General features: G+C 42.0%; 3 protein-coding genes across 6 annotated transcripts in view; all 3 read right to left on the reverse strand.

The window, feature by feature from the left end:
* PTDSS1 (phosphatidylserine synthase 1) overlaps window positions 1-22717 on the reverse strand; it is a 163610-nt gene that overhangs the window by 56143 nt on the left and 84750 nt on the right. The gene's annotated exons all lie outside the window — the stretch shown is intronic.
* Window positions 1-22717, reverse strand: part of LOC147009285 (uncharacterized) — a 36237-nt gene that overhangs the window by 1518 nt on the left and 12002 nt on the right. The window contains exons 3-6 of one of the 3 annotated variants that reach the window (XM_085862168.1): window positions 16612-16674; window positions 15156-15299; window positions 9033-9203; window positions 1514-3203 (exon numbers count right to left, since the gene is read on the reverse strand). In XM_085862168.1, the coding sequence (XP_085718294.1) occupies window positions 3172-3203; window positions 9033-9203; window positions 15156-15299; window positions 16612-16674 (410 nt within the window). In that variant the 3' untranslated portion in view covers window positions 1514-3171. Of the gene's footprint in view, window positions 1-1513; window positions 3204-9032; window positions 9204-15155; window positions 15300-16611; window positions 16675-22717 lie in introns of those variants that run through there. The other 2 variants (XM_085862167.1, XM_085862170.1) reach the window with 2 other exon arrangements.
* Window positions 4066-9012, reverse strand: LOC147009286 (uncharacterized). Its single transcript, XM_085862160.1, has one exon. The coding sequence runs from the start codon at window positions 8860-8862 to the stop codon at window positions 8182-8184; it is 681 nt and encodes a 226-aa protein (XP_085718286.1). The 5' UTR covers window positions 8863-9012; the 3' UTR covers window positions 4066-8181.

A 22717-nucleotide genomic window follows, 5' to 3' on the forward strand; every position in this document is an offset into this window, starting at 1 on the left:
GGATCTTCACTAACGTCGAATCAATTTTTCCTTGTTACATTCCCGACCTGCCCCCGAAGTTTCATCCGAATCCGTCCACAACTTTTTGAGATATTTTGTTCACAAACAAAAAACAAGAAAAAGACGTCGTGCGGAGCACGATACTTGCAAAATCCACCCCCTCTCTGAAGGTTGCAACAGATACATCAAATTCTCCATTTTATTAAGATTAAAATTGACAATCTTAATCAAAGCTCAGGTCAATCGGATGAAAATTGATTATTTTTCAGATTGAAATTGATTTTAGAAGTGTGACCTTGAGTTGATCTTTGACCTTTTGACCTCAAAATTAGTTGGTTTCCAAATTCAGCAATGGGCTATGCAATTGTTGCTTAATTTTCAGGTTTGATTTTTCAGAGGGAATTTGACGATTTTAGAATTTTGACCTTGAGTTGACCTTTGACCGTTTGACCTCAATTATAGTTGCTTTTCCAATTCAGTGATGGATTATGCAAAACCTGCTCAACTTTCACATTGATAGGATGTAAATTGACAATTTTTCAGTTGAAAATTGATGATTTTAGAAGTTTGTTTAATCTTGTATTGACATTTTGACCTCAAAAATAGTTCGTTTCCCAATTCAGTGACACAATATGCAAATCTTATTTAAATTTCAAGTCAATCGGATGAAAAAATGACGATTTTAGAAATTAGACCTCAAGATGACCTTTTGATCTTCGACCTCAAAATCAATGGGTTTCTTAGTTGAGACTACCTGTACAACTTGGTAAAGTTTCATGACGATTGATTTAGAACTGTGATCTGCAGGCAATAAACAGACAGACAAACAAACAAGAAGTCGTACAGAGCACGACACTTACAAAATCCATAAAACAAATTTGACCTCAAAAATAATTGGTAGTTGAATTCAGTGATCCGATATGCAAATCATCTTCAAATTTAAATTCAATGGGATGAAAATTGAGGATTTTAGAAATGCCACCTTAGTTGTTGACCTCGGAACTATGTTGACCTTTTGGTCTATGTTGACCTCAAAATAATTCACAGGTTGAATTCAGTGACCTGAAATATATATCCTCTTCAAATTTCAAGTCAATCGGATGAAATTTGAGGATTTTAGAAATCACACCTATGTTGTTGACCTATGTTGACCTTTTGACCTCAAAAACAATTGGCTTCTTGCTTATGACAAATTCTACCATGTGATGAAGTTTCGTGAAGACCGGTTGAGAATTGTGAAGTTTAGGCGATAAACAGACAGACAGACAGACAAACAAAATAGACTAACCAATATACTTGAAAAATCTTCGATTTTGCGAGGGGAGAGAGGGATATATATATATATATATATATATATATATATATATATATATATATATATATATATATATATATATATATATATATATATATATATATATATATATATATATATATATATATATATATATATATATATATATATATATATATATATATATATATATGAAAACATAACCTCCTTCACCTTTGGTGGCGGAGGTAATAACAATGTAACAATTTGCCCTTTTGCTTTGAAGAACGGGAATAAAGGGAGAAGAGGGTGCTATGTGTGGTTGAGGACTTTGGGTGGTGAGGTGGTTTAAAGAGAGATTTCAATCTTACGGCTGCCATGTCGATGGTCACTGCTATGTGAAGGCATAGACAACTCAGCTGTCATATTCACAATCGCAATACATGTTCCCTTCAATGTAAAACTACCAAAGCAACAGTTAAGATTTTATGCTGATCGGTGTTACGGCCTTGTGAAGATCAGCCTCAGCGATCGAGACAGTGGTCTGTTAACTTCGGCATCACTAAAATAGCCATGCGGCATTTTCTCAAGCAGAGATTAAATCCATGTCATTCGAAATTTGTCTGAGGTCATTATTTACTTTTAACGATGTGTGTGTGTGTGAACAGAGATTAAACCCATGTCATACTAAAAGGGCACTCGGTGGAGTGCATACCTTCACCACGCAATGCCTTCACCACGAGAACATATCGAGCCCATGACAATTTTTTAAATATCATGCTATACAGACAAGACAGAATTTTCTTGTTATTTTAGATACCATGATAGATAGATACCATGATTTTAAAATAATCTATTTATTGAACATTTGATTCATTTTAATACAGACATTAGCATTTAGTAAACTTGCCATTTGCAGATTTCAACGCTTTTACTCTTTCAGACATAGAACTAACAAGTTCTGAAACTTTCTCTTGTGGGATTTCTGCCCAGACTTCACACAAACAGGATAGCAATTCTGCCCATGATGTTGGTTTCCTCGACTCGATCCAATCTGGCCCACAGTGTTCAATGGGATTAATGTCAAGAGACTGACTTGGCCATGAAAGCCGTTTGATCCCATTTCTGTCCTGCCATTCTTTGGTCTTTTTTTGCAGTGTGGCATGGAGCTCCATCTTTCATCAACAGTGTTGTTTTTGACCATTTGGCCAGTGGAGAAGATGGGGATAAGTCCATCCTCAAGGATAGAAATGTGTCGTGGTGTTGATGTTGCTAACACACTCCACAAGCTCTGACTGACCAGTGCTCCAGATTGCTTCCCACACCATCACTGAAAAACCACCATGTTTGATAGTTGGCTGCAATCGGTTCAAAGAAGACTCTTGACTGGGAAGTCTCCAGTCCCATACACGTCCACTATCAGAAAATTGAGCAAATTGGGACTCATCTGAAAAAAATGACAGTTTGCCAAAACTGCAAGGGTCTGTTGGCCATCTCGTCAGCCCACTTCTTTCTCCTTTGAATGTTGGCTGGTCTAAGAAGAGGTTTTCTCTGAGCTGCTCTCCCATAGTAGCCCAGTTGATGAAGGTACCGCGCAGCAGTTCTTGAGCAAACTTGGACCTCCTCTGCAACATCTGCTGCCTTGCAACAGGGAGTTCTCTCAATGAACCGCATGGTAGCTCGAAGACACCTTTCTGAGGGCCCAGATCAACCAGAACGGGAAGCTGTGGATTCCTTGCCTTCGCTGGTGAATTGCACAATCACCCGATTGACTGTAGAAAGCGGAATGCCAAGGTTCTGAGCTATCTGATGCTGGCTGACTCCACCTTCCAAATGGCCAACAATTCGTCCTCTTTGAAAACCGGAAAGTTTGTGTGTTCCCTGGGTTCGAGGCATAGTTAATTGTCAGACAAGACCCAGGAACTCGTTTCTGCAAATAAATAGTCCCATATTAGTACAAATCACCGAGTAAAACTGCATTATACAGATGAAATGAAGAAATTTAAGGTGTCTATTTACTTCTGTCATGTCTCTACAGTACTATTGTTACAAATCTGGAAGCCATTTGCACACAAACAGACAGCAGCCCCCGCAGTTCAGTTATTTCGATAAGTATGTGTTTATAGTCAGGGTCCCATCCCCTAAGTCTAACGGGAATTACATGTGTGCGCTGCGAAGTTTCTTTATAGTTGGTTTTTTTTTTTACATCAACCCTTCACTTCTTCGCACCATTGACTCCATTGCTCACGTGTTTGGGCTGAAGGCGTGGGCGGAGCCTCCATCGCATCAGATCGAGGCTCTGCTCTGAGGAAGGGCATGGAGGATTTCCTCCAGCCAATGGGTGAAGGGTGAGCAGGGCTGAGGCACTCCGGCCAATGGGAGGCTAGAGTGCCAAAAACTACTACAGAGCCTCTTCGGGGGGGGGGGGGCAGGCCTCCGAGACGCCCCGTCCAATCAGGAGGCTCAGCTCCTCAGGGCCGGCTCCGCCCCAGCCAGATGAAGTGTTCGCCCTGTCCAAAAAGGAGGAGAGTGTGAGTGATCATGGCCATTTTGCTCTCGGAAGAGCGTGAGAGTACAGGAGTGATCGTGATTGCTTTTTGTCTGCGATCGTGGTTCAAGCGGTCTTGGTCTTGGTGGTCGCCGAGTCTGGAGTCTCGGCTGCTCGACATCCAAGCTCCTTCAGACCACGGGGGCCGAACCGCACGAGGCGGCCAGGTACCGACAAGACCCTGGTCCCCAGCTCGCATTTCCCTCCTGGGCTGAGGGACCGAATAAAGATCCGACGGGGTCCATTTCGTGTGTGTGTGTGTGTGTGTGTGTGTGTGTGTGTGTGTGTGTGTGTGTGTGTGTGTGTTTGTGTGTGTGTGTGTGTGTGTGTGTGTGTGTGTGTGTGTGTGTGTGTGTGTGTGTGTGTGTGTGTGTGTGTGTGTGTGTGTGTGTGTGTGTGTGTGTGTGTGTGTGTGTGTGGGGGGGGGGGGTGCCAGACCGTTAGGTAGAATTGTATAAGCGTTTTCTTTTCATTGTACATTGCATTTTATTCAGTTGTAACTCTGCTCTGTGTCTCCCTTCCCGATTAATTATTGCCCCCATTATAAATAAACCCCCCCAATTGATAAATGTTCCAGTTCGTTGCCCGTGTTTTCTTCCATTGACCCAGCACAGTGCGGGCTTGAGAAATAGTGAGGCCGTCGGTGCCGTAAGTTGTCATTGAGTCTGACAGACTTTGGTTACACCGGACCGAGGTTGCTAGAGCAACCCGGTTCGACAGAGTCCGTTGAGGGTGTGACTTCCCCGGTAATTTGACAACGTGGGTACTTAGGTATATTGAAATTTGGCTATTGACCCTACCCCACGCCATCAGAGAATTGGTGAGCACGGTCCTTAAACGACCCGTGACCTTCGGAGTTGTCCGAGAGTCACGACCTAAATTCCGGGTGTTTGGTGGGAGACGGCTCTACTGCTCCAGCTGGCGGCCGTTCCTCGCCACCGACCCCACAACACGATATTGCTTTTGGTCCTATCTCTCAATGGTGACGAATCACTTTAAAAATTAAATAATTCTCGCATCCAGATCTGGATTCGGATTTTCACAAAAAAATCGAATCAATTCGTCATGGTCACACACCTAACCTCTCCACCAAGTTTCATCTGAATCCGTCCACAACTTCTTGAGATATCGTGCTATATATTAGTTTAGCCCTATCTCTCAATGGTGACGAATCACTTCAAAAATTATGAGATCCAGATATGGATCTTCACCAAAATTGAATCAATTCTTCCATGTTACACACGCATGCCCACCAAGTTTCGTCCGAATCCGTCCACAACTTTTTGAGACATCGTGCTATATATTGTTTTTGGCTCAATCCCGCAATGGTGAAGAATCACTTTTAAAATTATAGTAGTCGGATCCGGATCTTCACCGAAATCTAATCAGTTTGTCCTCGTCGCACACTGAACCTGTCCACAAAATTTCATCCAGATCCATCCACAACTCTATGAGATATCCTGCACACAAACAGACAGACAAACCAAACAGACAGAAAGGGGATGAAAACATAACCTTCACCTTCGGTGGCAGAGGTAAAAAGATCTTTGTCCGAGGTCATTCTTTAATTTTAAGAGTGTGTATATATGCGTCAGGAAGATCATTAGTTTCACGTCGTTTATTGTCATATATTTTCCGCACATCTTGCGGCTTTGTGAGTTGCATAGGCGATCGTGACTGGCCATGACCAGCTCATAGTCACATATCTTTTGTGCATATCATTTCGCTCGTGCTTTCCGTGAAGTCACAAATGGCATAAAGAGTTCAATATTCCACTAAAGAAATATGTAATGATGATATAAACAATTTGCCCTTTTGCTTTGAAGAATGAGAATAAAGGAAAAGTGGGGGGTAGTGTATAAGAACAGTTTCTTAAGTGGTGGGCAGCATACAATTTCAATCATAACTCTGGCACATTACCGAGTGTTTCAAAATGACATAAAAATTGTGTGTGTGTGTGTGTGTGTGTGTGTGTGTGTGTGTGTGTGTGTGTGTGTGTGTGTGTGTGTGTGTGTGTGTGTGTGTGTGTGTGTGTGTGTGTGTGTGTCAGTCATTGGTTATTATGTCCATTTGTGGGTTTGAGGAGATGAAACAAAGTCCTCCCAGGACTTAAAGTATCCACCTTCCCTTCGGTAAGGGATCACAGTTCATGGACCGAGCCGTTCAACTTTTGTGTTCTGAGTTTTCCTCCAAGGGCTCTTTTCAGGATAGTCATTGAACCCCGGACTGCCTCAAATTGAAGTTCGTTTGTGGTAATATTCCCGTGGATGTGTTTCAAAATCTCAGTGAGGTTCTTCTTTATTACCACTGTTGCTCCATTGATCACTGGTGGTGCTATTTCGATGCTCTTTAGCTCCCAAGATCACTTGATCTCATTTTTGAGGTCCTGGTATTTGATCATTTTCTTGATTTTTCTACATTATTTAAGCCAAAATCACTCGGTACTGATGTCGCAATCAGCAATGCTGTCTTTTCCTTTTTTGTTCCTGAGAATGATGTCCAGTCACAAGGCTTTGTTTTCTATGTTCACGCTTGATGGGATCATCAGGTCGTACGTGAGGATGACGTCCATATTTTCAATCATTGCCCTTGGTTTGTGTTTCCACGAGTTTTCTGGAACTGGGATGTTGAAATTTTTTCAGATGTGCCAATGAATCACTTTGCATACTTTGTTGTACCGTTGTGTGTAGAGTTGTTCTGATAAAAGTTTTTTTGCATCCCAAAAGCAGGTGACTAGTCGTTTATGTTTGTCTTGCAGAACCTACACTTGTCCATCTGACTCGGTTTTTTTTTTTTTAATCTTTTTAAATCCATTGGTTTCATGCCCTTGATCCTGGACATTTATTATTATTTTTTTATGTTGAAGGCTACAGGCACGGACTGAATAGTCCTCATCGAGGTCAAGCCTTAAATAAAAGAACTGCATGAATAAAGTGGCAGGGAAAATGTGTGAGTAAGAAAAATGTATGATGAAAAGTATATAATGTTTGTTTGCAAGAAAGAGAGATTAAAGCTAGCCCGGTAGTTATAGTTTGAGTGAGACAGAAAGTAAGACCAGCAATCCTGACACGGAGGGTGTAAGATGGTTCCAGGCACCACTTTAACGCTCCTAAGTCGGAACGGTAGTACCACCCTGGGAGGTTGCTGTCTACAATATACTACCTAAATTTACACTGCTCCTTCCCAATTCCATATCCAGGCAATGCATGACGTCGTAGCCGGGTGCCAAAGGAAGGGAGTATTCAGTTTTTACTCCTTTGGGTTGTTTTCTTTCTTGCTTTCTTGTTTGGGTGATATCTTAGCCATCCTTTGAGTTAGGAAGCTGAAATTTGGGGACAAAAGTGAAGATTTGCTTTGGCAAAAACGGTATTTTTTATTTTTTTGATTAATTACTTTATTATAGATGTATTAATTCCTTATTTATTTTCTTTCTCATCTGGGCAATATCTCAGGCGTCTTTTGAGTTAGGAAGCTGATATTTGGACATGACAGTGACCAAGTGATTTGGCGATAAATAGTATTTTTGATTCATTGATTAATCGATTAATTATTCATTTTTTTCTTGCATTAATTTTTTTTAAAGTTACAGATTTGGATGAAACGGTGGTGGTTTTGGTATGCTCTTAGCCAATTGATGATGAAATTAATTATTTTACGATTATTTATTTATTTTAATTAGGTACTGTTTGCTGATAATTATCTTACGCATTTTTTTGTGTTGTACCAAGGAGCAGCCTTCTATTCCGAGGTATTTGTCGGATGCTTCGTTTTCTAGTTCCTGTATTGTTGTACGTGCATCGATTGAGATGTCTGTTCTTTTTGTTTTTTTCTTGTACAAATGTGCATTCGGCACATTTGTCAAGACCAAGCTTCATTCGGATGTCCTTCAAGTCCTGCGTTCCTAGTTTCAGGTGATCTGCCAATATTTTATCATTTGGGGTGAAGAGTTTTCGATCATCCATGTACAGTTGGTGTATAATCTTTCTTGTTTCTTTGGTCGTTTTTTCTGTTGCACATCAGACTATATCCATGTCCTTGTTCATTGATGGGGTTACTCAGTGGGTCCGGAATCAGAAAAAAAAACACAGGAGAGGGGAAAGGATATCACATTGTAAGATACCACATCGTATCTTTACTCCTGGGATTTTAATTTTTCCATCCAAGTAAAGTAGTATTAGAGTTGTGTTCCAGAGCATCATTGCTTTCTCAATCAGTGTGACTATCTGGGGGTCAATTTTGTATCCTTGCCTGGATTTTATAATCCATGAATGTGGGACACTGTCAAAGGCTTTTTTGGAATCAATCCAGGCTGTGGATAAGTTAGTTTGTTGGAGCTTGCAGTTTTGGAGTATGGTTTTGCTTAACAATGAGTGTGTCTTTTTTGATGTCCATAAAAACTTGAAGAACGAGCAAACACCTTGTTGCATACTGGGCATGTGAATGGCTTCTCACCCGTGTGTACTCTTAGATGAATTTTCAATTCTGACATGTACCTGAAAGCCTTGCTGCAGCCAGAACATTTGTGTGGTTTCTTGCCAGTGTGTATTCTTTGATGTTGATGCAAGTATGATGAATTGGCAAATGCCTTGCTGCACAACAAACACTTGTAGGGCTTCTCTCCTGTGTGAATTTTTTGATGTTGAGACAAATGTGATGAAGAATCAAATCCCTTTCTGCACACGGAACACTTGTATGGCCTCTCCTCTCCTGTGTGGCTTCTTTGATGGCCATCTAAAGTTGAATAACGAGCAAATGCCTTGTTGCATACTGGGCATGTGAACGGCTTCTCACCGGTGTGACTTCTTTGATGAATTTTCAATTTTGATAAGTAAGCATAAGCCTTGCAGCACACGGGGCACTTGTGTGGCTTCTCTCCTGTGTGCATTATTTGATGGTTGTTTAAGTTTGATGACTGTGCAAAGGCTTTAGGACACAAAGAACACTTGAACGGCTTCTCTCCTGTGTGAATTCTTTGATGAATTTTCAATTCCGAGGTGTAAGTAAATGTCTTGCTGCACACAGAACACTTGTATGGTTTCATACCTGTGTGTCTTCTTTGATGTTCATGAAATTTTGAAGAATGAGTAAACCCCTTGTTGCATACTTTGCATGTGAATGGCTTATCTTGTTTGTGTATTCTTTGATGCACTTTTAAATATGATAAAACAGTAAATGATTTGTCACACACAGAACACTTGTGTGGTCTCTTACTTTGTTGAATATTCTTGAAAGGCTCTGCACAACGCTTACAAATGCGCGTGTTCGACACACTGCGATATTTGTCAGCTTTTTGACAAACGGTCCGAGTCACGTGCCGAGTGAAAACTTCGGTGTCAAACAACTGGGAACATTTGGAACAAGAAGCCAGGTTCCTTTGTTTCTCTGTAAAGACAAGTCACAAAAGTCATCAACAATTCACACTAACTTCGTAAAATTGACAAATACTGCACTCAAATTAGATCGAATATTGGCCATACATCTATGCTCAATATGAATGAACAGTAAATATTCAAAAATAGAAGAATTGTGGATCTTCCCAAATGAGTCAGACAATTGCTGAAGACACACTACCTTATCAGAGGATATTCCATTGTTCTGCATAGAGTTAATGCAATCAGTCTTGGTCTGACCAATTGTTGATGTCTGAAACATCAGCTTGCCTCCCTTGGCAGAGAGCGTACGTACTTCGATCAACATGCTGTTGAATCCACCCGTTGTTTTACCCATCCACCAACACAGAATGACTTTCATATCTTTGGCCTCTGGAATATCCAAAAAAAGAGACAATGGAGAAAGGAATACCAGCCCACTACGTCGAACAATACTCAACAGGGCTCTGAAAAAAAAAAAAGTGTTCATTGGCAGGGTAAGGAAGAACCAAGGGATGGTGAGGCTTGTTGAAGAATGTCCAGTGTATATGCTCCTGTATGCCATCTCTCATGGACTTGCCATCTGGAATGTTGAGACTCTTTAATGTGTTAATCCACAAAATAAATGTGATAGATGGCTGGTTTATCCTTTCAGAGTGGTACTATGAGTATATAGGCCAGACTTGCAGTAAAAGATAGGTTCCAAGTGTCAGAACATTTTCTGATCTTCTTTACGTTATCTGTGAGAGGTACACAGTCTGTCAACGGGCAGAAGTACTTCCAGATGGTCTGTGGAATGGTCAGAATAGTGATTTTAAAAAAAAGTAAGGCTAAAACAGTAGTCATGAATAGAATGGAATCCAGAATGCTGTCAAAGTGCAAGCTGGTCTGCAATCGGAGAGATGGTGAGATTAGATATCAATCTGATCACAAACTTGAATGGTGGGATGCACAACTCAAGCTGAACTATGATAGCAGCTGTCAATAATTCAAAACAGCAGAACCACAAGATCACAGAGAATAAGGAACAAAATTTAATAAATGGTGTACATTTTCACTTCTGACCCTAAAAACGATCTCAAATGGTAAAGAAAAGGGTCCATGCTTAAAACCTTGCACTCGCCTCGAGGTGACTCGAGGAACCAGCAGAAAGTAGATGTGTTTGAGATTGCCACATAACTGACAAGTTGAACTCCCTTCAACAGGAAATCATCCAAAATTGGCGTACGTGATTGTAACACTGCGGTGGGATTTTGAATGGCTTGTGACCAACGTGATGCAATCGTGATGTATCACATTGATTAGATTGTCATGAACTTTTATTTCAAAACTTGACGAGTCTCTAATCTCAATCGGTTTGTAATTTCCAATGTTATTTCCACAGTGTGCATTGGTGAAATACAGACTTTCAAAACTTTAGCTTCATGTGTCCAATCAATCCTGAGTTAAGTGCAGAAATACAAAGTCCAAAATGGTTTTGTGAGTATTTTAAATGTAACGGAGAGATTCGTTGAAAGTGACACTCACACCAGTCATTCCACCTCATATCAGCGGAGACCTCCCAGTTGACCCCCCTCAGATTTACTTTAAACTTTCATAAAATAGTTCCCAGGTGTCAAAATGAAGCTGCGTAAAATTTTAGATCCATAGATGCGGTCAACTCCGAGATATTGAGGGTTGAAAATGTGGTTGTGGCCCTATTTTTATGGTTGTTGCGAACATCACAAAATGATGTTTGTCACAAAATCATCACAAAAAAACAAAAAAATGAATGGCTGCTTTTAAACTCCCACAACATTTTAAATAATAATGCTAGAGCCTTGAAATTTTCAGAGATTATTCTTCTATAACTGCTCTGTAAGAAACAAACATAAAACGGAGTATACCTCTATTAATTTTTATAACCTGCTCAGTTGAAATCCGGAAAAAAAAATGTTGGTTTTGTATGAAGACCCAACTTTGAGACCCCATATATTTTTATTGACCCATCCCAGAAGGTTGAAATTTTTTCATGTAATAACTGCATGGTAGTAGTATTCAAATACATGTTTACTTTTCTTAATCAGTCATATATAATACAGCCATGATCCCTCAAAAATTGAAAATTTTCATTTTCCCCCAAAATTCAGGTGAGTTTTGCAAATATATGACAAGGTTTACCACTTCAAATTGTTCACCATTGGAAAGAGCATATTCAAGTTAACTTAACTCTAACATTTCAATGTGGTAAAATGTTTCTGTCAATATTTAAAAAAATATTTGAATAAATGATGTTCTGCCAGTGCTATGTGCGTTGTGTGTGCTATTTAATGAACAGTCCTTTTACATGTAGTACATGTATATACAATGTAAATACATATCATCTGCTATTAGGATACCATGAACACAATACTTTGAAATTTGAATTTGTAATTCTTTGTTTCTCATTTGTAAATAGCAAGAGCTCAACTAATCTGGCTGGGGCTAAAAATAGAACTCAGGAATAGTGGCTGATCTGCTGATGTCAGCAGTGTATATCATTACATTCAAGGGAGGACATTTGTTGGGTTCCTTTGGTCCATGTGATGAAAGTTATTGATGCTCCCCTAACGTCAACTGGGAGGTAGTACAAGCTCGCACCTGACTTGGAAAAGCAGATCAAGGACCTATTCAAATCATTTACGTGAAATGTTTTATTACATTGTTATTGCAGTATGTGATATATTTTTGCATTATTAATTTGAATCAGAGAACTAATCATTCATGACAACCATGGTGCCCACACCATGCACACACTTCATGTATTCATGACTGTGTTAACAAGTTTTTTTAAAAAATAGAATTTTTTTTTTTTTTTAAATATACCACTTTGATATTTGACACTTTTGTAAACTTGAATATGCTCTTTCCAATGGTGAACAATTTGAAGTAGTATACCTTGTCATATATTTGCAATCCTCACCTGAATTTCAGGGGAAAATGAAAAATTTCAATTTTTGAGGGATCATGACTGTATTATATATGACTGATTAAGAAAAATAAACATGTATTTGAATACTACTACCATAGTTATTACCTGAAAAAAATTTCAAGCTTCTGGGATGGGTCAATAAAATATATGGGGTCTTAAAGTTGGGTCTTCATACAAAACCAACATTTTTTTTCTGGATTTCAACTGATCAGGTCATAAAATTTAAGAGGTATACTCAGTTCTATGTTTGTTTCTTACAGGGCAGTTATAGAAAAATAATCTCTGAAAATGTCAAGGCTCTAGCATTAATATTTAAAAAGTTGTGGGAGTTTAAAAGTAGCCGTTCATTTTGTGATGCTCGCAACGACCATAAAATTAGGGCCACAACCTCATTTTCAACCCTTAATATCTCGGAGTTGACCGCATCTATGCACCTAAAATTTTACGCGGCTTCATTTTGATACCTGGGAACTATTATATGAAAATTTAAAGTAAATCTGAGGGGGTCAACTGGGAACATTTTATTAAATTTGGTGATTTCAGATGGAATGACTCACCATCAAATGTAACAGATATCACAATTCAAGCTGTTTGGTTCACATCAACAAGGCATTTGAGTGAAAACGATTTCAATGGATCTCCCATTCTGCAAGGTTTGGAACAAAATTATTTCATCATGAAAGAATTAACAATGTGATGTGATGAATCCATGGGATAGATCCCAACGGGCTGGTGCTCTGAGTCCTTGAATAGCTTCTCTGGCCCAAGGCCCAAGCGGTGATATGGCTCGACCCATTCCTTTGTGGGAGTGGGATCCCGGGGGGGGGGAGAGTGGTTGGCCCAATATCACCTTGTGGTGATACTGGTATGGCCTAATGGTCCAACCCATGCCTAATATTAGCAACACGAGTTATCAGGGCAACCGAAAATAACAAGACAAGATGGCAGATTGGAGAACAGTGTGGTATGGCGGCCTCTGTTTAAATTTTCACTTTTAATACATTCAAGGGGAAAAATATACTGCCATATATCATATTATGATCCTTCGCCAGAAGAGAGGAAGAAAGGATGACAACTGAAGAAAACAGATATCTGCCAAGAAACCTGATAATGAAGGGATGGTATTGACTAATGTGGAGATGGATATCTCCACTCTATCACTCTATGAAACTCCATGAGTGATTTTTCATTTTTTTTTTGTTCATGAGTGGAGAAACTGAAATGAGTTGTATTTTACGCTGTTACACGTCACTCACTTCTCGTTCTAACCCTGGATCTTTTTTCTACTTTTTTGTTTTGAATTCTATAAAGTTTTAGTTTTTTTGATTCGCATTTGTCGTTAATGTTAAATCAATAAGAGAAAATATTTCCGAATAAATATTTGGAGAAGATGTTTACTTAGGTTCTAGTTTTCGTCAGAGTTTACTGATTTAGGGAGAGAAAACCCCTTTAAAAAGCAATGCTGAACCTTGATTCCTGTAGTTCCACCTACTCTGCAACTTTTTCTGTGTGATATGTTCTTCTTGTATTGTGTGTTACTTCTCTTCTGTCACACTTTCATCCCTTCTTACATTAACCCCAGGGGCTCCATCTTTTGACAGTTTATCATTCTCATAATTTCATTGCAGGACATGGAATCAGAGCCATCTCCAGAGACATATCATGTGCTTTTGATATGGTCTGGAACCCCACCCTGCTCACCAAACTCCTCCTATCATATCCAAGGCAATCTCCACTCTTGGCTCGCAGACTTCCTCTCCTGTCACCACAGTCAACGTATGGCTCTTAATGGAATTCTCTCATCCCCTCTTCCTGTTCAGCCTGGAGGTCCTCAAGACAGTGTTCTGGGCCCAGTGCTTTTTCTCATTTTCATCAATGATCTCTCCGACTCTGGAAAATCCTCTTTCTCTCTTTGCTGATGATTCCACCCTCTGCCATCCGTACCATCAGTCATCCCTCAGATCGGCAAACAGCAGTTTCTTCACTCTCTGCATATCTGGAGAAAATCACAAGCTGGTCCAACACGTGGAACATGTCTTTCAATCCTGACAAATCTCACACTCTCACTATGTCTTGCCGAAAGGACTGTCTGGAACCCCTCCCCCCTCCCCCCCCCCACCACCTACTTTCTCAACAATCCACTTGAAGAAGTCCTTTCATGCAATCTTTTGGGCCTCACTATCTGCCATGATCTTTCCTGGGAAAGCCACATCTACAAGCTGGCTTCCAAAGCCAGTCGCCGATTGGGCATCCTCTGTCATGCAAAGACCTTCCTTGGCACACCTAAGCTCCTGACCATGTACAAAGCTTTCATCCACAGTCTTATGGAGTGCTGCTCGCCCCTCTAGGATGGTGCTCCCACCTCTCACCTTCATGCTGTGCAAACTAAGGCATTTAGGATCATTGGTATTTCCTGCGATGAGGCTGAGTCTTTGGGTCTCTCACTCTCTCACCGCAGGCAAGTCAGTGGTCTTTCTGTCTTCTACCATGTCCTCCCTTCCACCCCCTGCTCTGTCTGCTATCTGTCCTGCCCATATTTCTGCAGGGCACTCAAGGTCCGCCTGCAACCCCATTCTGGTAATACTACCAAAATCAAGAATAACTGCTCACCATCATTCCTTCATTCCTCTTTTTCCCCACGTTTGGAACAAACTCCCACACTCTCTTCAATCACACTCTTCCCTCCATGTGTTCAAAATAGCTCTTTACCACCATCTCTTATCTTCCCCCATCCAAAACCATGATCTTTTCTACCCCCGTTAATCCACCCCAAATCCATTCCGCTTTCCTTCATGAAAGTCCCTGTTGTGTCCATCTTGTTTACCCCGTGTAGCGTGTACCCTACCCGCCCCTTCCTTCTCCCTTCCACAGATCTCCATGTGTCTATTCCCCACTGTTTTGTGCTTCCCTCTTGTCTCCTGCTCCCCTTGTTATACATCCTGTGTGTTAGCTCGTATATGAGGAATAAAAATTAAAAAGTCATTTCCAAAGTCATGCATAGAGAACTCGGGTTACCTTCAAGCAACTGAACAGCTTTGCTTGGCTCTGTGGGTGGAGAATCACACAGTTCCTGCTTCACAACATCATTGTTCAAAGCATCCTGGGAAGTCTGAAGAAGGTTGTTCTGAAAAGTTTCCAACTTCACGACTTGAATTTCAGCTGCAAACCATGTGACAACCATTCATCCAATAAAGGAAGGAATAAAGAAGCAAATATAAACCAAAACAATCGTTATACGTAGTGGGGAGACAATACGGGGTCTGGAACAGACATTTTCCTACTTATCTAAAGAGGTCAACAAAGGAAGGGGTTAATGGAAAGAAAAAAAAAACAACTTGTGACTCTGAAAGGGCAGGGTGGGCTGAAAAAAAGAGGAAGTACATGATGAAACTAGATGGTAATCATAGAATACTTACCCTGTGCAGTCATGGTTTTGGAGATATAGAGGTGCAACGTTTTTTTTCATTTTTCCAAGATGGCTCCTGTACCACATGACCTATAACATTATGATTATCATTAAAATATTCTACAGGAGGAGGCTCCTACGGTGAAAATTTCGTATCCAGACCGACAGTTGCTGAGAAAAAACAAATTCATAATGATCGGATAAGTGTACTTATCGAATTATGATGTCTTAACAAAGGCACCAATGACATCATCATTAACATATCTTATTCCCCATGGGGAGTAGTTGACAATGAGCCAGGTCTCAATTTTTTTTTCCATGGAGTGGTTTCAGAGATATAGAGGTGCAAAGTTTTTCCAAGATGGCGTCCATACCACGTGACCGATGACATCATAATTATCATTAAAAAAAAAATTATACAGGAGGAGCCAGTCATATTCTGAAAATTTTGTCTCCATTGGACGAACAGTCGCAGAGGAAATTTTTTTTTTCATACTGATCAGATCAAGAGTTGTACTTGTCGAATTATGACATCATAATGAAGGCACAAATTACATCATCAATATATCTTATTCACCATTGGGAGTACTTGACAATGAGCCATGCTTCAAATTTTTCCATCAAGCGGTTTGGGAGATATAGAGGTGTAACTTTTTTCCAAGATGGCGTCCGTACCATGTGACCTATGACGTCAAAAGTATGAAAAAATTCTGCAGGCGGAGGCACTCCTATGGTAAAATTTCGTGTTAATCGGACCAACAGTTGCCAAGAAAATGAGTTTTGAAAATGCAGACACGTACGGTACGACACACGTACGCAACCGAATGCCTAACCTTGCTTTTCGCTTCGCGAGCGCAGGGTAATGACAATTTGGTGTTCTCGCTCATGCAGAATAGCTAGGCACATTTCATTGTGTTGTGAAATTAATAACACCCCTCACCCACTCCGTAAGTGGACTTATTTATCTTAACACTATAACTGCAATTATTACAACCTGCTGAACAACGTACATGCACACATAACTGTCTGTAACTGTTACAAACAGAATGTTGATGTGGTTCACACCTTTCTCTTGACATATTGAATCATCTTCAAACTCAGATTCCACCTTCACTTTCACAATCGAATCTGAAAAGAAAAAACATCCTCAAAAATAAACCAAAGAAGGCTGAAATCTTTGGCACTGTATAGATATACGATTGGAACATCGTGCCTAACGGCTCGTCCGGACCATTGTTCTTACTGTCTGCACACCTGCCACGTGTCAGCTCAGGGGCGATGTATCCAATGCCAGGAGTGTATTTTCCACCACCCCGGGCAAAAGTGTCGGAAGCCTCCCCTCGGGCTGTTTTGCGAGGACCTTCTCTGTCTTCAGAGATTGCCAGATACATTGCTGGCTTTCTCTTAATATCCTGGTAGGTCCTTGACACATGGGCAGCCAGTTGGAAATGAAGCCTTGATGAAACATAAAGTGGCCATGTTGGAGGACCATGTGACCACCACCAACCTGTTTTCGGCTGCATGGGAGTTTGCATGCCAGTGGGGTGCTCATAATCGGACGCTACTCCAGCCACACCAGCTTGCACTGACCTCCGGGGTCTTTTGGTTTTTGTGTACACATAGTCGAGGCTCGTGGAACAGCTAGGACAAGTACACTGAACAGATCAGGACATAACAGAACAAAAGGAACAGTTGAGAGAAGGAAGGTGTGGAAACTGAATTATTAAATGGAATTTATAACAAGAAGCGAATACTTCGATATCGCGCAGCTGGGGACAGTAAAAGTCGAGGTTAAGAATGATGAAACGATTTTGCAGTTATAAAATTTAAAGGTAGACACGGTGAATTAGCATGCATGATGGGAAGAATTGTGACTTGGACAAATTTATATTTATAGCCCTCAGATCAAAGGGACGTACGCGGCCATAAGTGTGACAGAAGACGTGACGGAAGACACAAGACAGAATAGCCAATTATATAACAGTGCGATGTCGCCGCGCGATAACAATGTAAAAAGGCAAGATTAACTTAGTTTAGTACTTTTAGAAATAATTTAATAAATATATATGCTGAGAGAGCTAAGTAAACAGCAGAATACACACATTTCTCTGATTTAGTCGTAAACAACCTTGGAAAACTTTATCTATCCGGTGACCATCTTAGTCAGTAGGGCAAAACATGACTCTCTCCTATTCTCCCCCTCCCCACATCCCTTCCTGAGGCTGTAAACAAACCAAACCCACTTTATGTAGCAAATTTGAAGTCCACAAAGGTCCATCTGATATCTTGGTAAAAACTATATATACACTTAATATTATATGTAGTTTTAAGTCTTCGGCTCACAATATCATTGGGAGTTGAGGTCTTCCTTCTGTGCACAGAAGTGTCTTGTATTTTATTGAATAAACGTCTTGTATATGAACTTACGTTTTTCTGTCTTGAGGTAGCAAGAAACTGCTCCCACATAGGAAACACCAACACAGAGGCAGACTTGGCCAAACAATGGGTGTGTGGAGGAATGAGGGGCAGGAAGGATGCATGGGTGGATAAAATGGATACAGAAGGAACACTCAGGAGGGTAAACTGGAAATTTGGAAGGAGGAAGGATTTGGGTAGGCGTTAACAAGGGGAGAAAAGATCATGCTTTTGGATTGGGGACGATCTGAGATGTTGGTGAACAGCTGTCTTGAAGACCTGGCGGGAAGAATTAGATTGAAGAATGTGGAAGTTGATTCCACAGTTGAGAAAAAAAGAGGAATGAATGAGTGAAGGTGAGGAGTGATCCTGGATTTAGGTCGTTTCACAAGAAGGGGGTTGATGGTGGATCATGTGTGCCCTTCAGAACCCTAGTGGGAGAGGGGCACAGGGGGGGGGGGCGCTGGTAAAGTATGGAAAGAGCAGATGATCCAAGACCAGAAAGTAAGTGGTAGAAGACAGAGACGATCGACCTGTCTGCAAAAGAAAAGTGATAGACCCATAGACTCAGCTTCATCGTGGGAGATTCCAACAATCTTGAAGGCCGTGGTTTCCACAGAGTCAAGATGTAAGGCAGGTGAGTGAGTGATACTCCACCAAGCTGCGGATGAAGGACTTGTAAGGTGTTATGAATTAGTAGATCCTATATAAATTCTATACAATTGGAAATGTTAAGTTTTGTGTTAAAATACATGATTCTGATAATTCGGGGACAAAATTCGTTCATCCAAGCCCATCCCTCGGAGCACTGCAGTTCGAGCAGAGAGTGGTAGGCTCTTGACAGAGGAGTCTGAAGTGAAGGCCCGCTGGGCTGGGTACTTTGAGCGGTTGTACCAGGCTGATCCCCCAGCTGTCGAGTTGGACGTCAAGGGTGTTACAATCCCTGTTGCTGACCCTCGAATCAACTGTGGTCCACCTTCGCTTGTGGAAACACAGGCTGCAGTGAACCAGTTGAAACGGGGCAAAGCTCCAGGGATCTGTGGCATCCATGCTGAACTTCTCAAGGCTGGTGGAAATGCTGCACTCGTGTCGTTGCATGCAGTTTTGTGCTCTGCCTGGAACACAGGCATCATCCCAACTGACTGGAAGAGGGGCCTTGTTGTCCCTCTCTGGAAAGGGAAGGGTGATCGCCAAGACTGCAACAACTACCGAGGGGTGACGCTGCTCTCAGTGCCGGGCAAGGTCTTTGCTCGGATAATTCTTGATAGGGTTCGCCACCATCTGCTTGAGCACCAGCGTCCAGAGCAGTCAGGCTTTACACCAAAGAGGTCAACGATTGACCGTATCCTTGCCCTTCGTGTCCTCACCGAACGCAGACGAGAGTTTCGGCAGGGGCTGCTTGCAGCCTATGTTGATCTCTGTAAAGCGTTCGATTCAGTGAATCGGGATGTCCTCTGGAGGATTCTTGGTCTTTGTGGGGTGCCACCAAAACTGATTGATCTGATGTCTGAACTCTACTCTGGTACTGAGAGTGCCGTGAAGTGTGGTGGTACCACCTCTGACTTATTTCCAGTTGTTACTGGAGTTCGTCAGGGGTGTGTACTGGCCCCCACACTTTTCAGCACTTGTATGGACTGGATTTTAGGGAGGATGTCGGAGAGATCAAGTTGCGGTGCATCATATGGGAATGTCAAGATCTCGGACCTTGATTTTGCAGATGATGCAGTCATCTTTGCGGAGACTTTAGACATCCTTTTGGGGGCCCTCGAGGTGCTGAATGAGGAGTCGGAGCCACTGGGATTACGGGTTTCTTGGGTCAAAACTAAGATCCAGGCTTTCGGTGGCATCTTGGATGCTGCTGTCCTGTCTGTGTGTTTGTGGTGAGGAAGTTGAGGTCGTGGAGAGATTCACTTACCTTGGCAGTGATATTCATGTCTCTGCTGGCTGCGAGTCAGAGGTCAATAGACGTCTGGGTCGGGCCTGGGGAGTCATGGATTCACTGGATCATGGGGTGTGGTGCTGCCGGTACCTGTGCGGGAGGACGAAAGTCCGAGTCTTCAGGTCCTTGGTACTTCCAGTCTTGCTCTATGGATGCGAAACTTGGACTCTGACCAAGGATCTGAGACGGAGACTTAATTCCTTTGGTACCAGGTCTCTTCGGAGAATCCTTGGCTATCGCTGGTCGGATTTTGTGTCCAACGAGCGGTTGCTGAGAGACTCGGATGAGATTTATTACCTGCATAGTCCGTGAGCGTCAGTTGTGGCTGTATGGACATGTGGCTCGTTTTCCTGACGCTGATCCTGCTCACCAGATTCTCTCAGCGAGGGAGTCTCATGAGTGGAGGAGGCCAGTGGGCCGACCACGTGCCTCGTGGTTGCAGCAGGTTGACCATCATCTCAAGGAGATGGGGATGGGCCTGGCATCTGCCTGGGGGATGGCCAGACGGAGGCCCCTGGAGTACCGGCGGAAAGTGGACGCAGCGACGCGCTGTTCTGGCACATGCTCCCATACCTGACCTGACCTGGGGACAAAAGGCAACTCGAGTTTCGGTGAATTAATTAAATGAAATTTAAAGTGGGACACAGGATTTGTGCATAGACATCAGTATGCATCATGGGCAATAGACATCGAGACGGATGGTCAACATAGCTTTGAAGATGACCGGTGTTGAGGTTGAATGCTTTGGTCAACAGAGGCATTACACGGAGTGAACGAATTGGGTGAAAGTTTTGTTGTGAAGACCGATGCTCTCAACGAATGGTTAAGCTGTGGTCAATCTTTGGATTTAGACAGAGTGTCGACTTGCTGCGAGATTGACCTTGCGATTTTGCCATAAAAAGGTGAGGCGAGGAGCGATCGGGAGAAGGCAAGGAGAAGTAAGGAGAAGCCGATGCGACTCGGTGGTGATCATGGAGGTGACCCGGAGATCTAGCTCTAGCAGCGTATGGAGCTTTGGAACGGCGGAGTGCTGGGCACAGTGGGAGACAGGCAGCTACAGTCTTGTGAGCTTTTGCACTGAGCACATGGTGACCACTGACCTGGTGTATGGCTTCACTCCTGCTAGCCGATCGGTTGTGCTCACGAAGGGCCGACACAGCACGAGCCAAGGTCGTCCCTCCCTCCACCTCGCGCCTTCTCGCGGTTCAGCGAGAGACGTTGTGAGATCCATACTGCAGGACCATCTCTGCGGGGCTCACATGCTCTACACACACAGCTCACCGCTAATCTGCAAGGTTCGTTTCTGCACGACCATTCATTTTCATATTCGCATCATCTACACGGCAAAAGGTTCAGAGATCTGCACACTTGTTTGACACGGCAAGAGGTTTAATTGCACGCTTGGACACTGCAAGACCTTAAGTAAATGTTGGTTCACCGCACGAATCCTGGTAAAAGGGGGTGCACTAACATGTGAATGTAAAGTTACCTTTGTCAAGAGAGTAGTTGGAATTGTAAAGAATTGTTGAAGTATTTGAAACTGTATTGAAATATGTGTGTGTAACTTTTATTTGATTAAGCATTGACCGTGACTTGTGCTTTCCTGTGAGGAGGTTTACAGTTACTGATGAATTGTGATTGAATTGTGATTGCATTCTTACTGATAGATAGCAGTGAATTTTAACAGTGGGTTTTAAATAAATTTCAAGTATAAAGTTCCTTCTGTTGTACGTCGCTGGTTCTCACCTAGTTGGTTGTCAATCGATTGAAAAGTTTAAAGTGATTGTTCCAAAGGGTAGCGTGGCAGGCAATAAAAATTCTCAAGAAACACTCATTTCGAGGTTTTGAAGGTGGCACGTAACAAGGGGGATATGAGTTCAGGTGTGTCAAAGAAGGACTTTATATGATGGAGGATGCCCAGTCAACAGCTGGCTTTGGAGGCCAACTTTGAGATGTGGTTTGTCCAAGAAAGGTCATGGCTGATAGTGAGACCTAGGAGTTTGAATGACTGAACTCAATCAAGAGGATTGTGAAGAAAGTAGATAGGAGGGTTTGCTGGACAGTCTTTTTGGCGAGAGATAGTGAGAGTGTGAGATTTGTTTGGATTGAAAGGCATATTCCAAGTGTTTAACCAGCTTGTGATTTTATCAAGGTCTAAAGAGAGGGAAGAGGCTCCAGCCTTCTTGTCTTAAGGATGTGGGATGTCACGGCAGAGGATGGAGTTAACAGCAAATCGATAAAGAGGATATTCTAGAGAGTCAGAGTGATCATTGATGAAGATCAGGAATAGGACTAGGCCCAGAACACTGCCTTGGGGCACTCCAGCCTTGACAAGTAGAGGAGATGAAAGGATTCTCTTGAGTGTCACACGTTGGCTACGAGAGTAGAGGAAGTCAGCTAGCCATGGGTGGAGTTGGCCTTAGATGCTATAGGCAGAGAGTTTAGAGAGGAAGACAAGATGCCAAGCTGTATCAAAAGCACAATATTTGTCCAGAGAGAATGCCCTGATCTCACATCTGACATTTCGGGCCTCAATCCATTGTTGGGTGAGTAGAAGCAGCATGTGCATGGTGGAGTGACCTGGTCTGAAACCAAATTGATAATAATCTGAGATGAGGTTGTTTGAAAAGGAAGGAAGCTGATAGGTCTGTCATTAAGGGGATCAGTTTTTGCACCTTTTTACCGAAGCCACCGAAGCCTGATGAAGGTATGTGCTCTTTTGAATGTCTTTCTAGTTTATGTAGTGCAGTGATGTATTTCCAAGCAGATGGAAGATGACCTCGCACAAATGACAGGGTGAAAAGAACAGAGAGAGGA

Source organism: Eptatretus burgeri, chromosome 17 (genome assembly GCF_056783735.1).
Source record: "Eptatretus burgeri isolate ZD-2024b chromosome 17, Ebu_testis_v1, whole genome shotgun sequence".
NCBI lineage: Eukaryota > Metazoa > Chordata > Myxini > Myxiniformes > Myxinidae > Eptatretus > Eptatretus burgeri.

Coding starts and splice junctions, on each gene's coding strand:
- LOC147009286 (XM_085862160.1), bottom strand. CDS start 8,862: ATGAAACCATACAAGTGTTCTGTGTGCAGCAAGACATTTACTTACACC.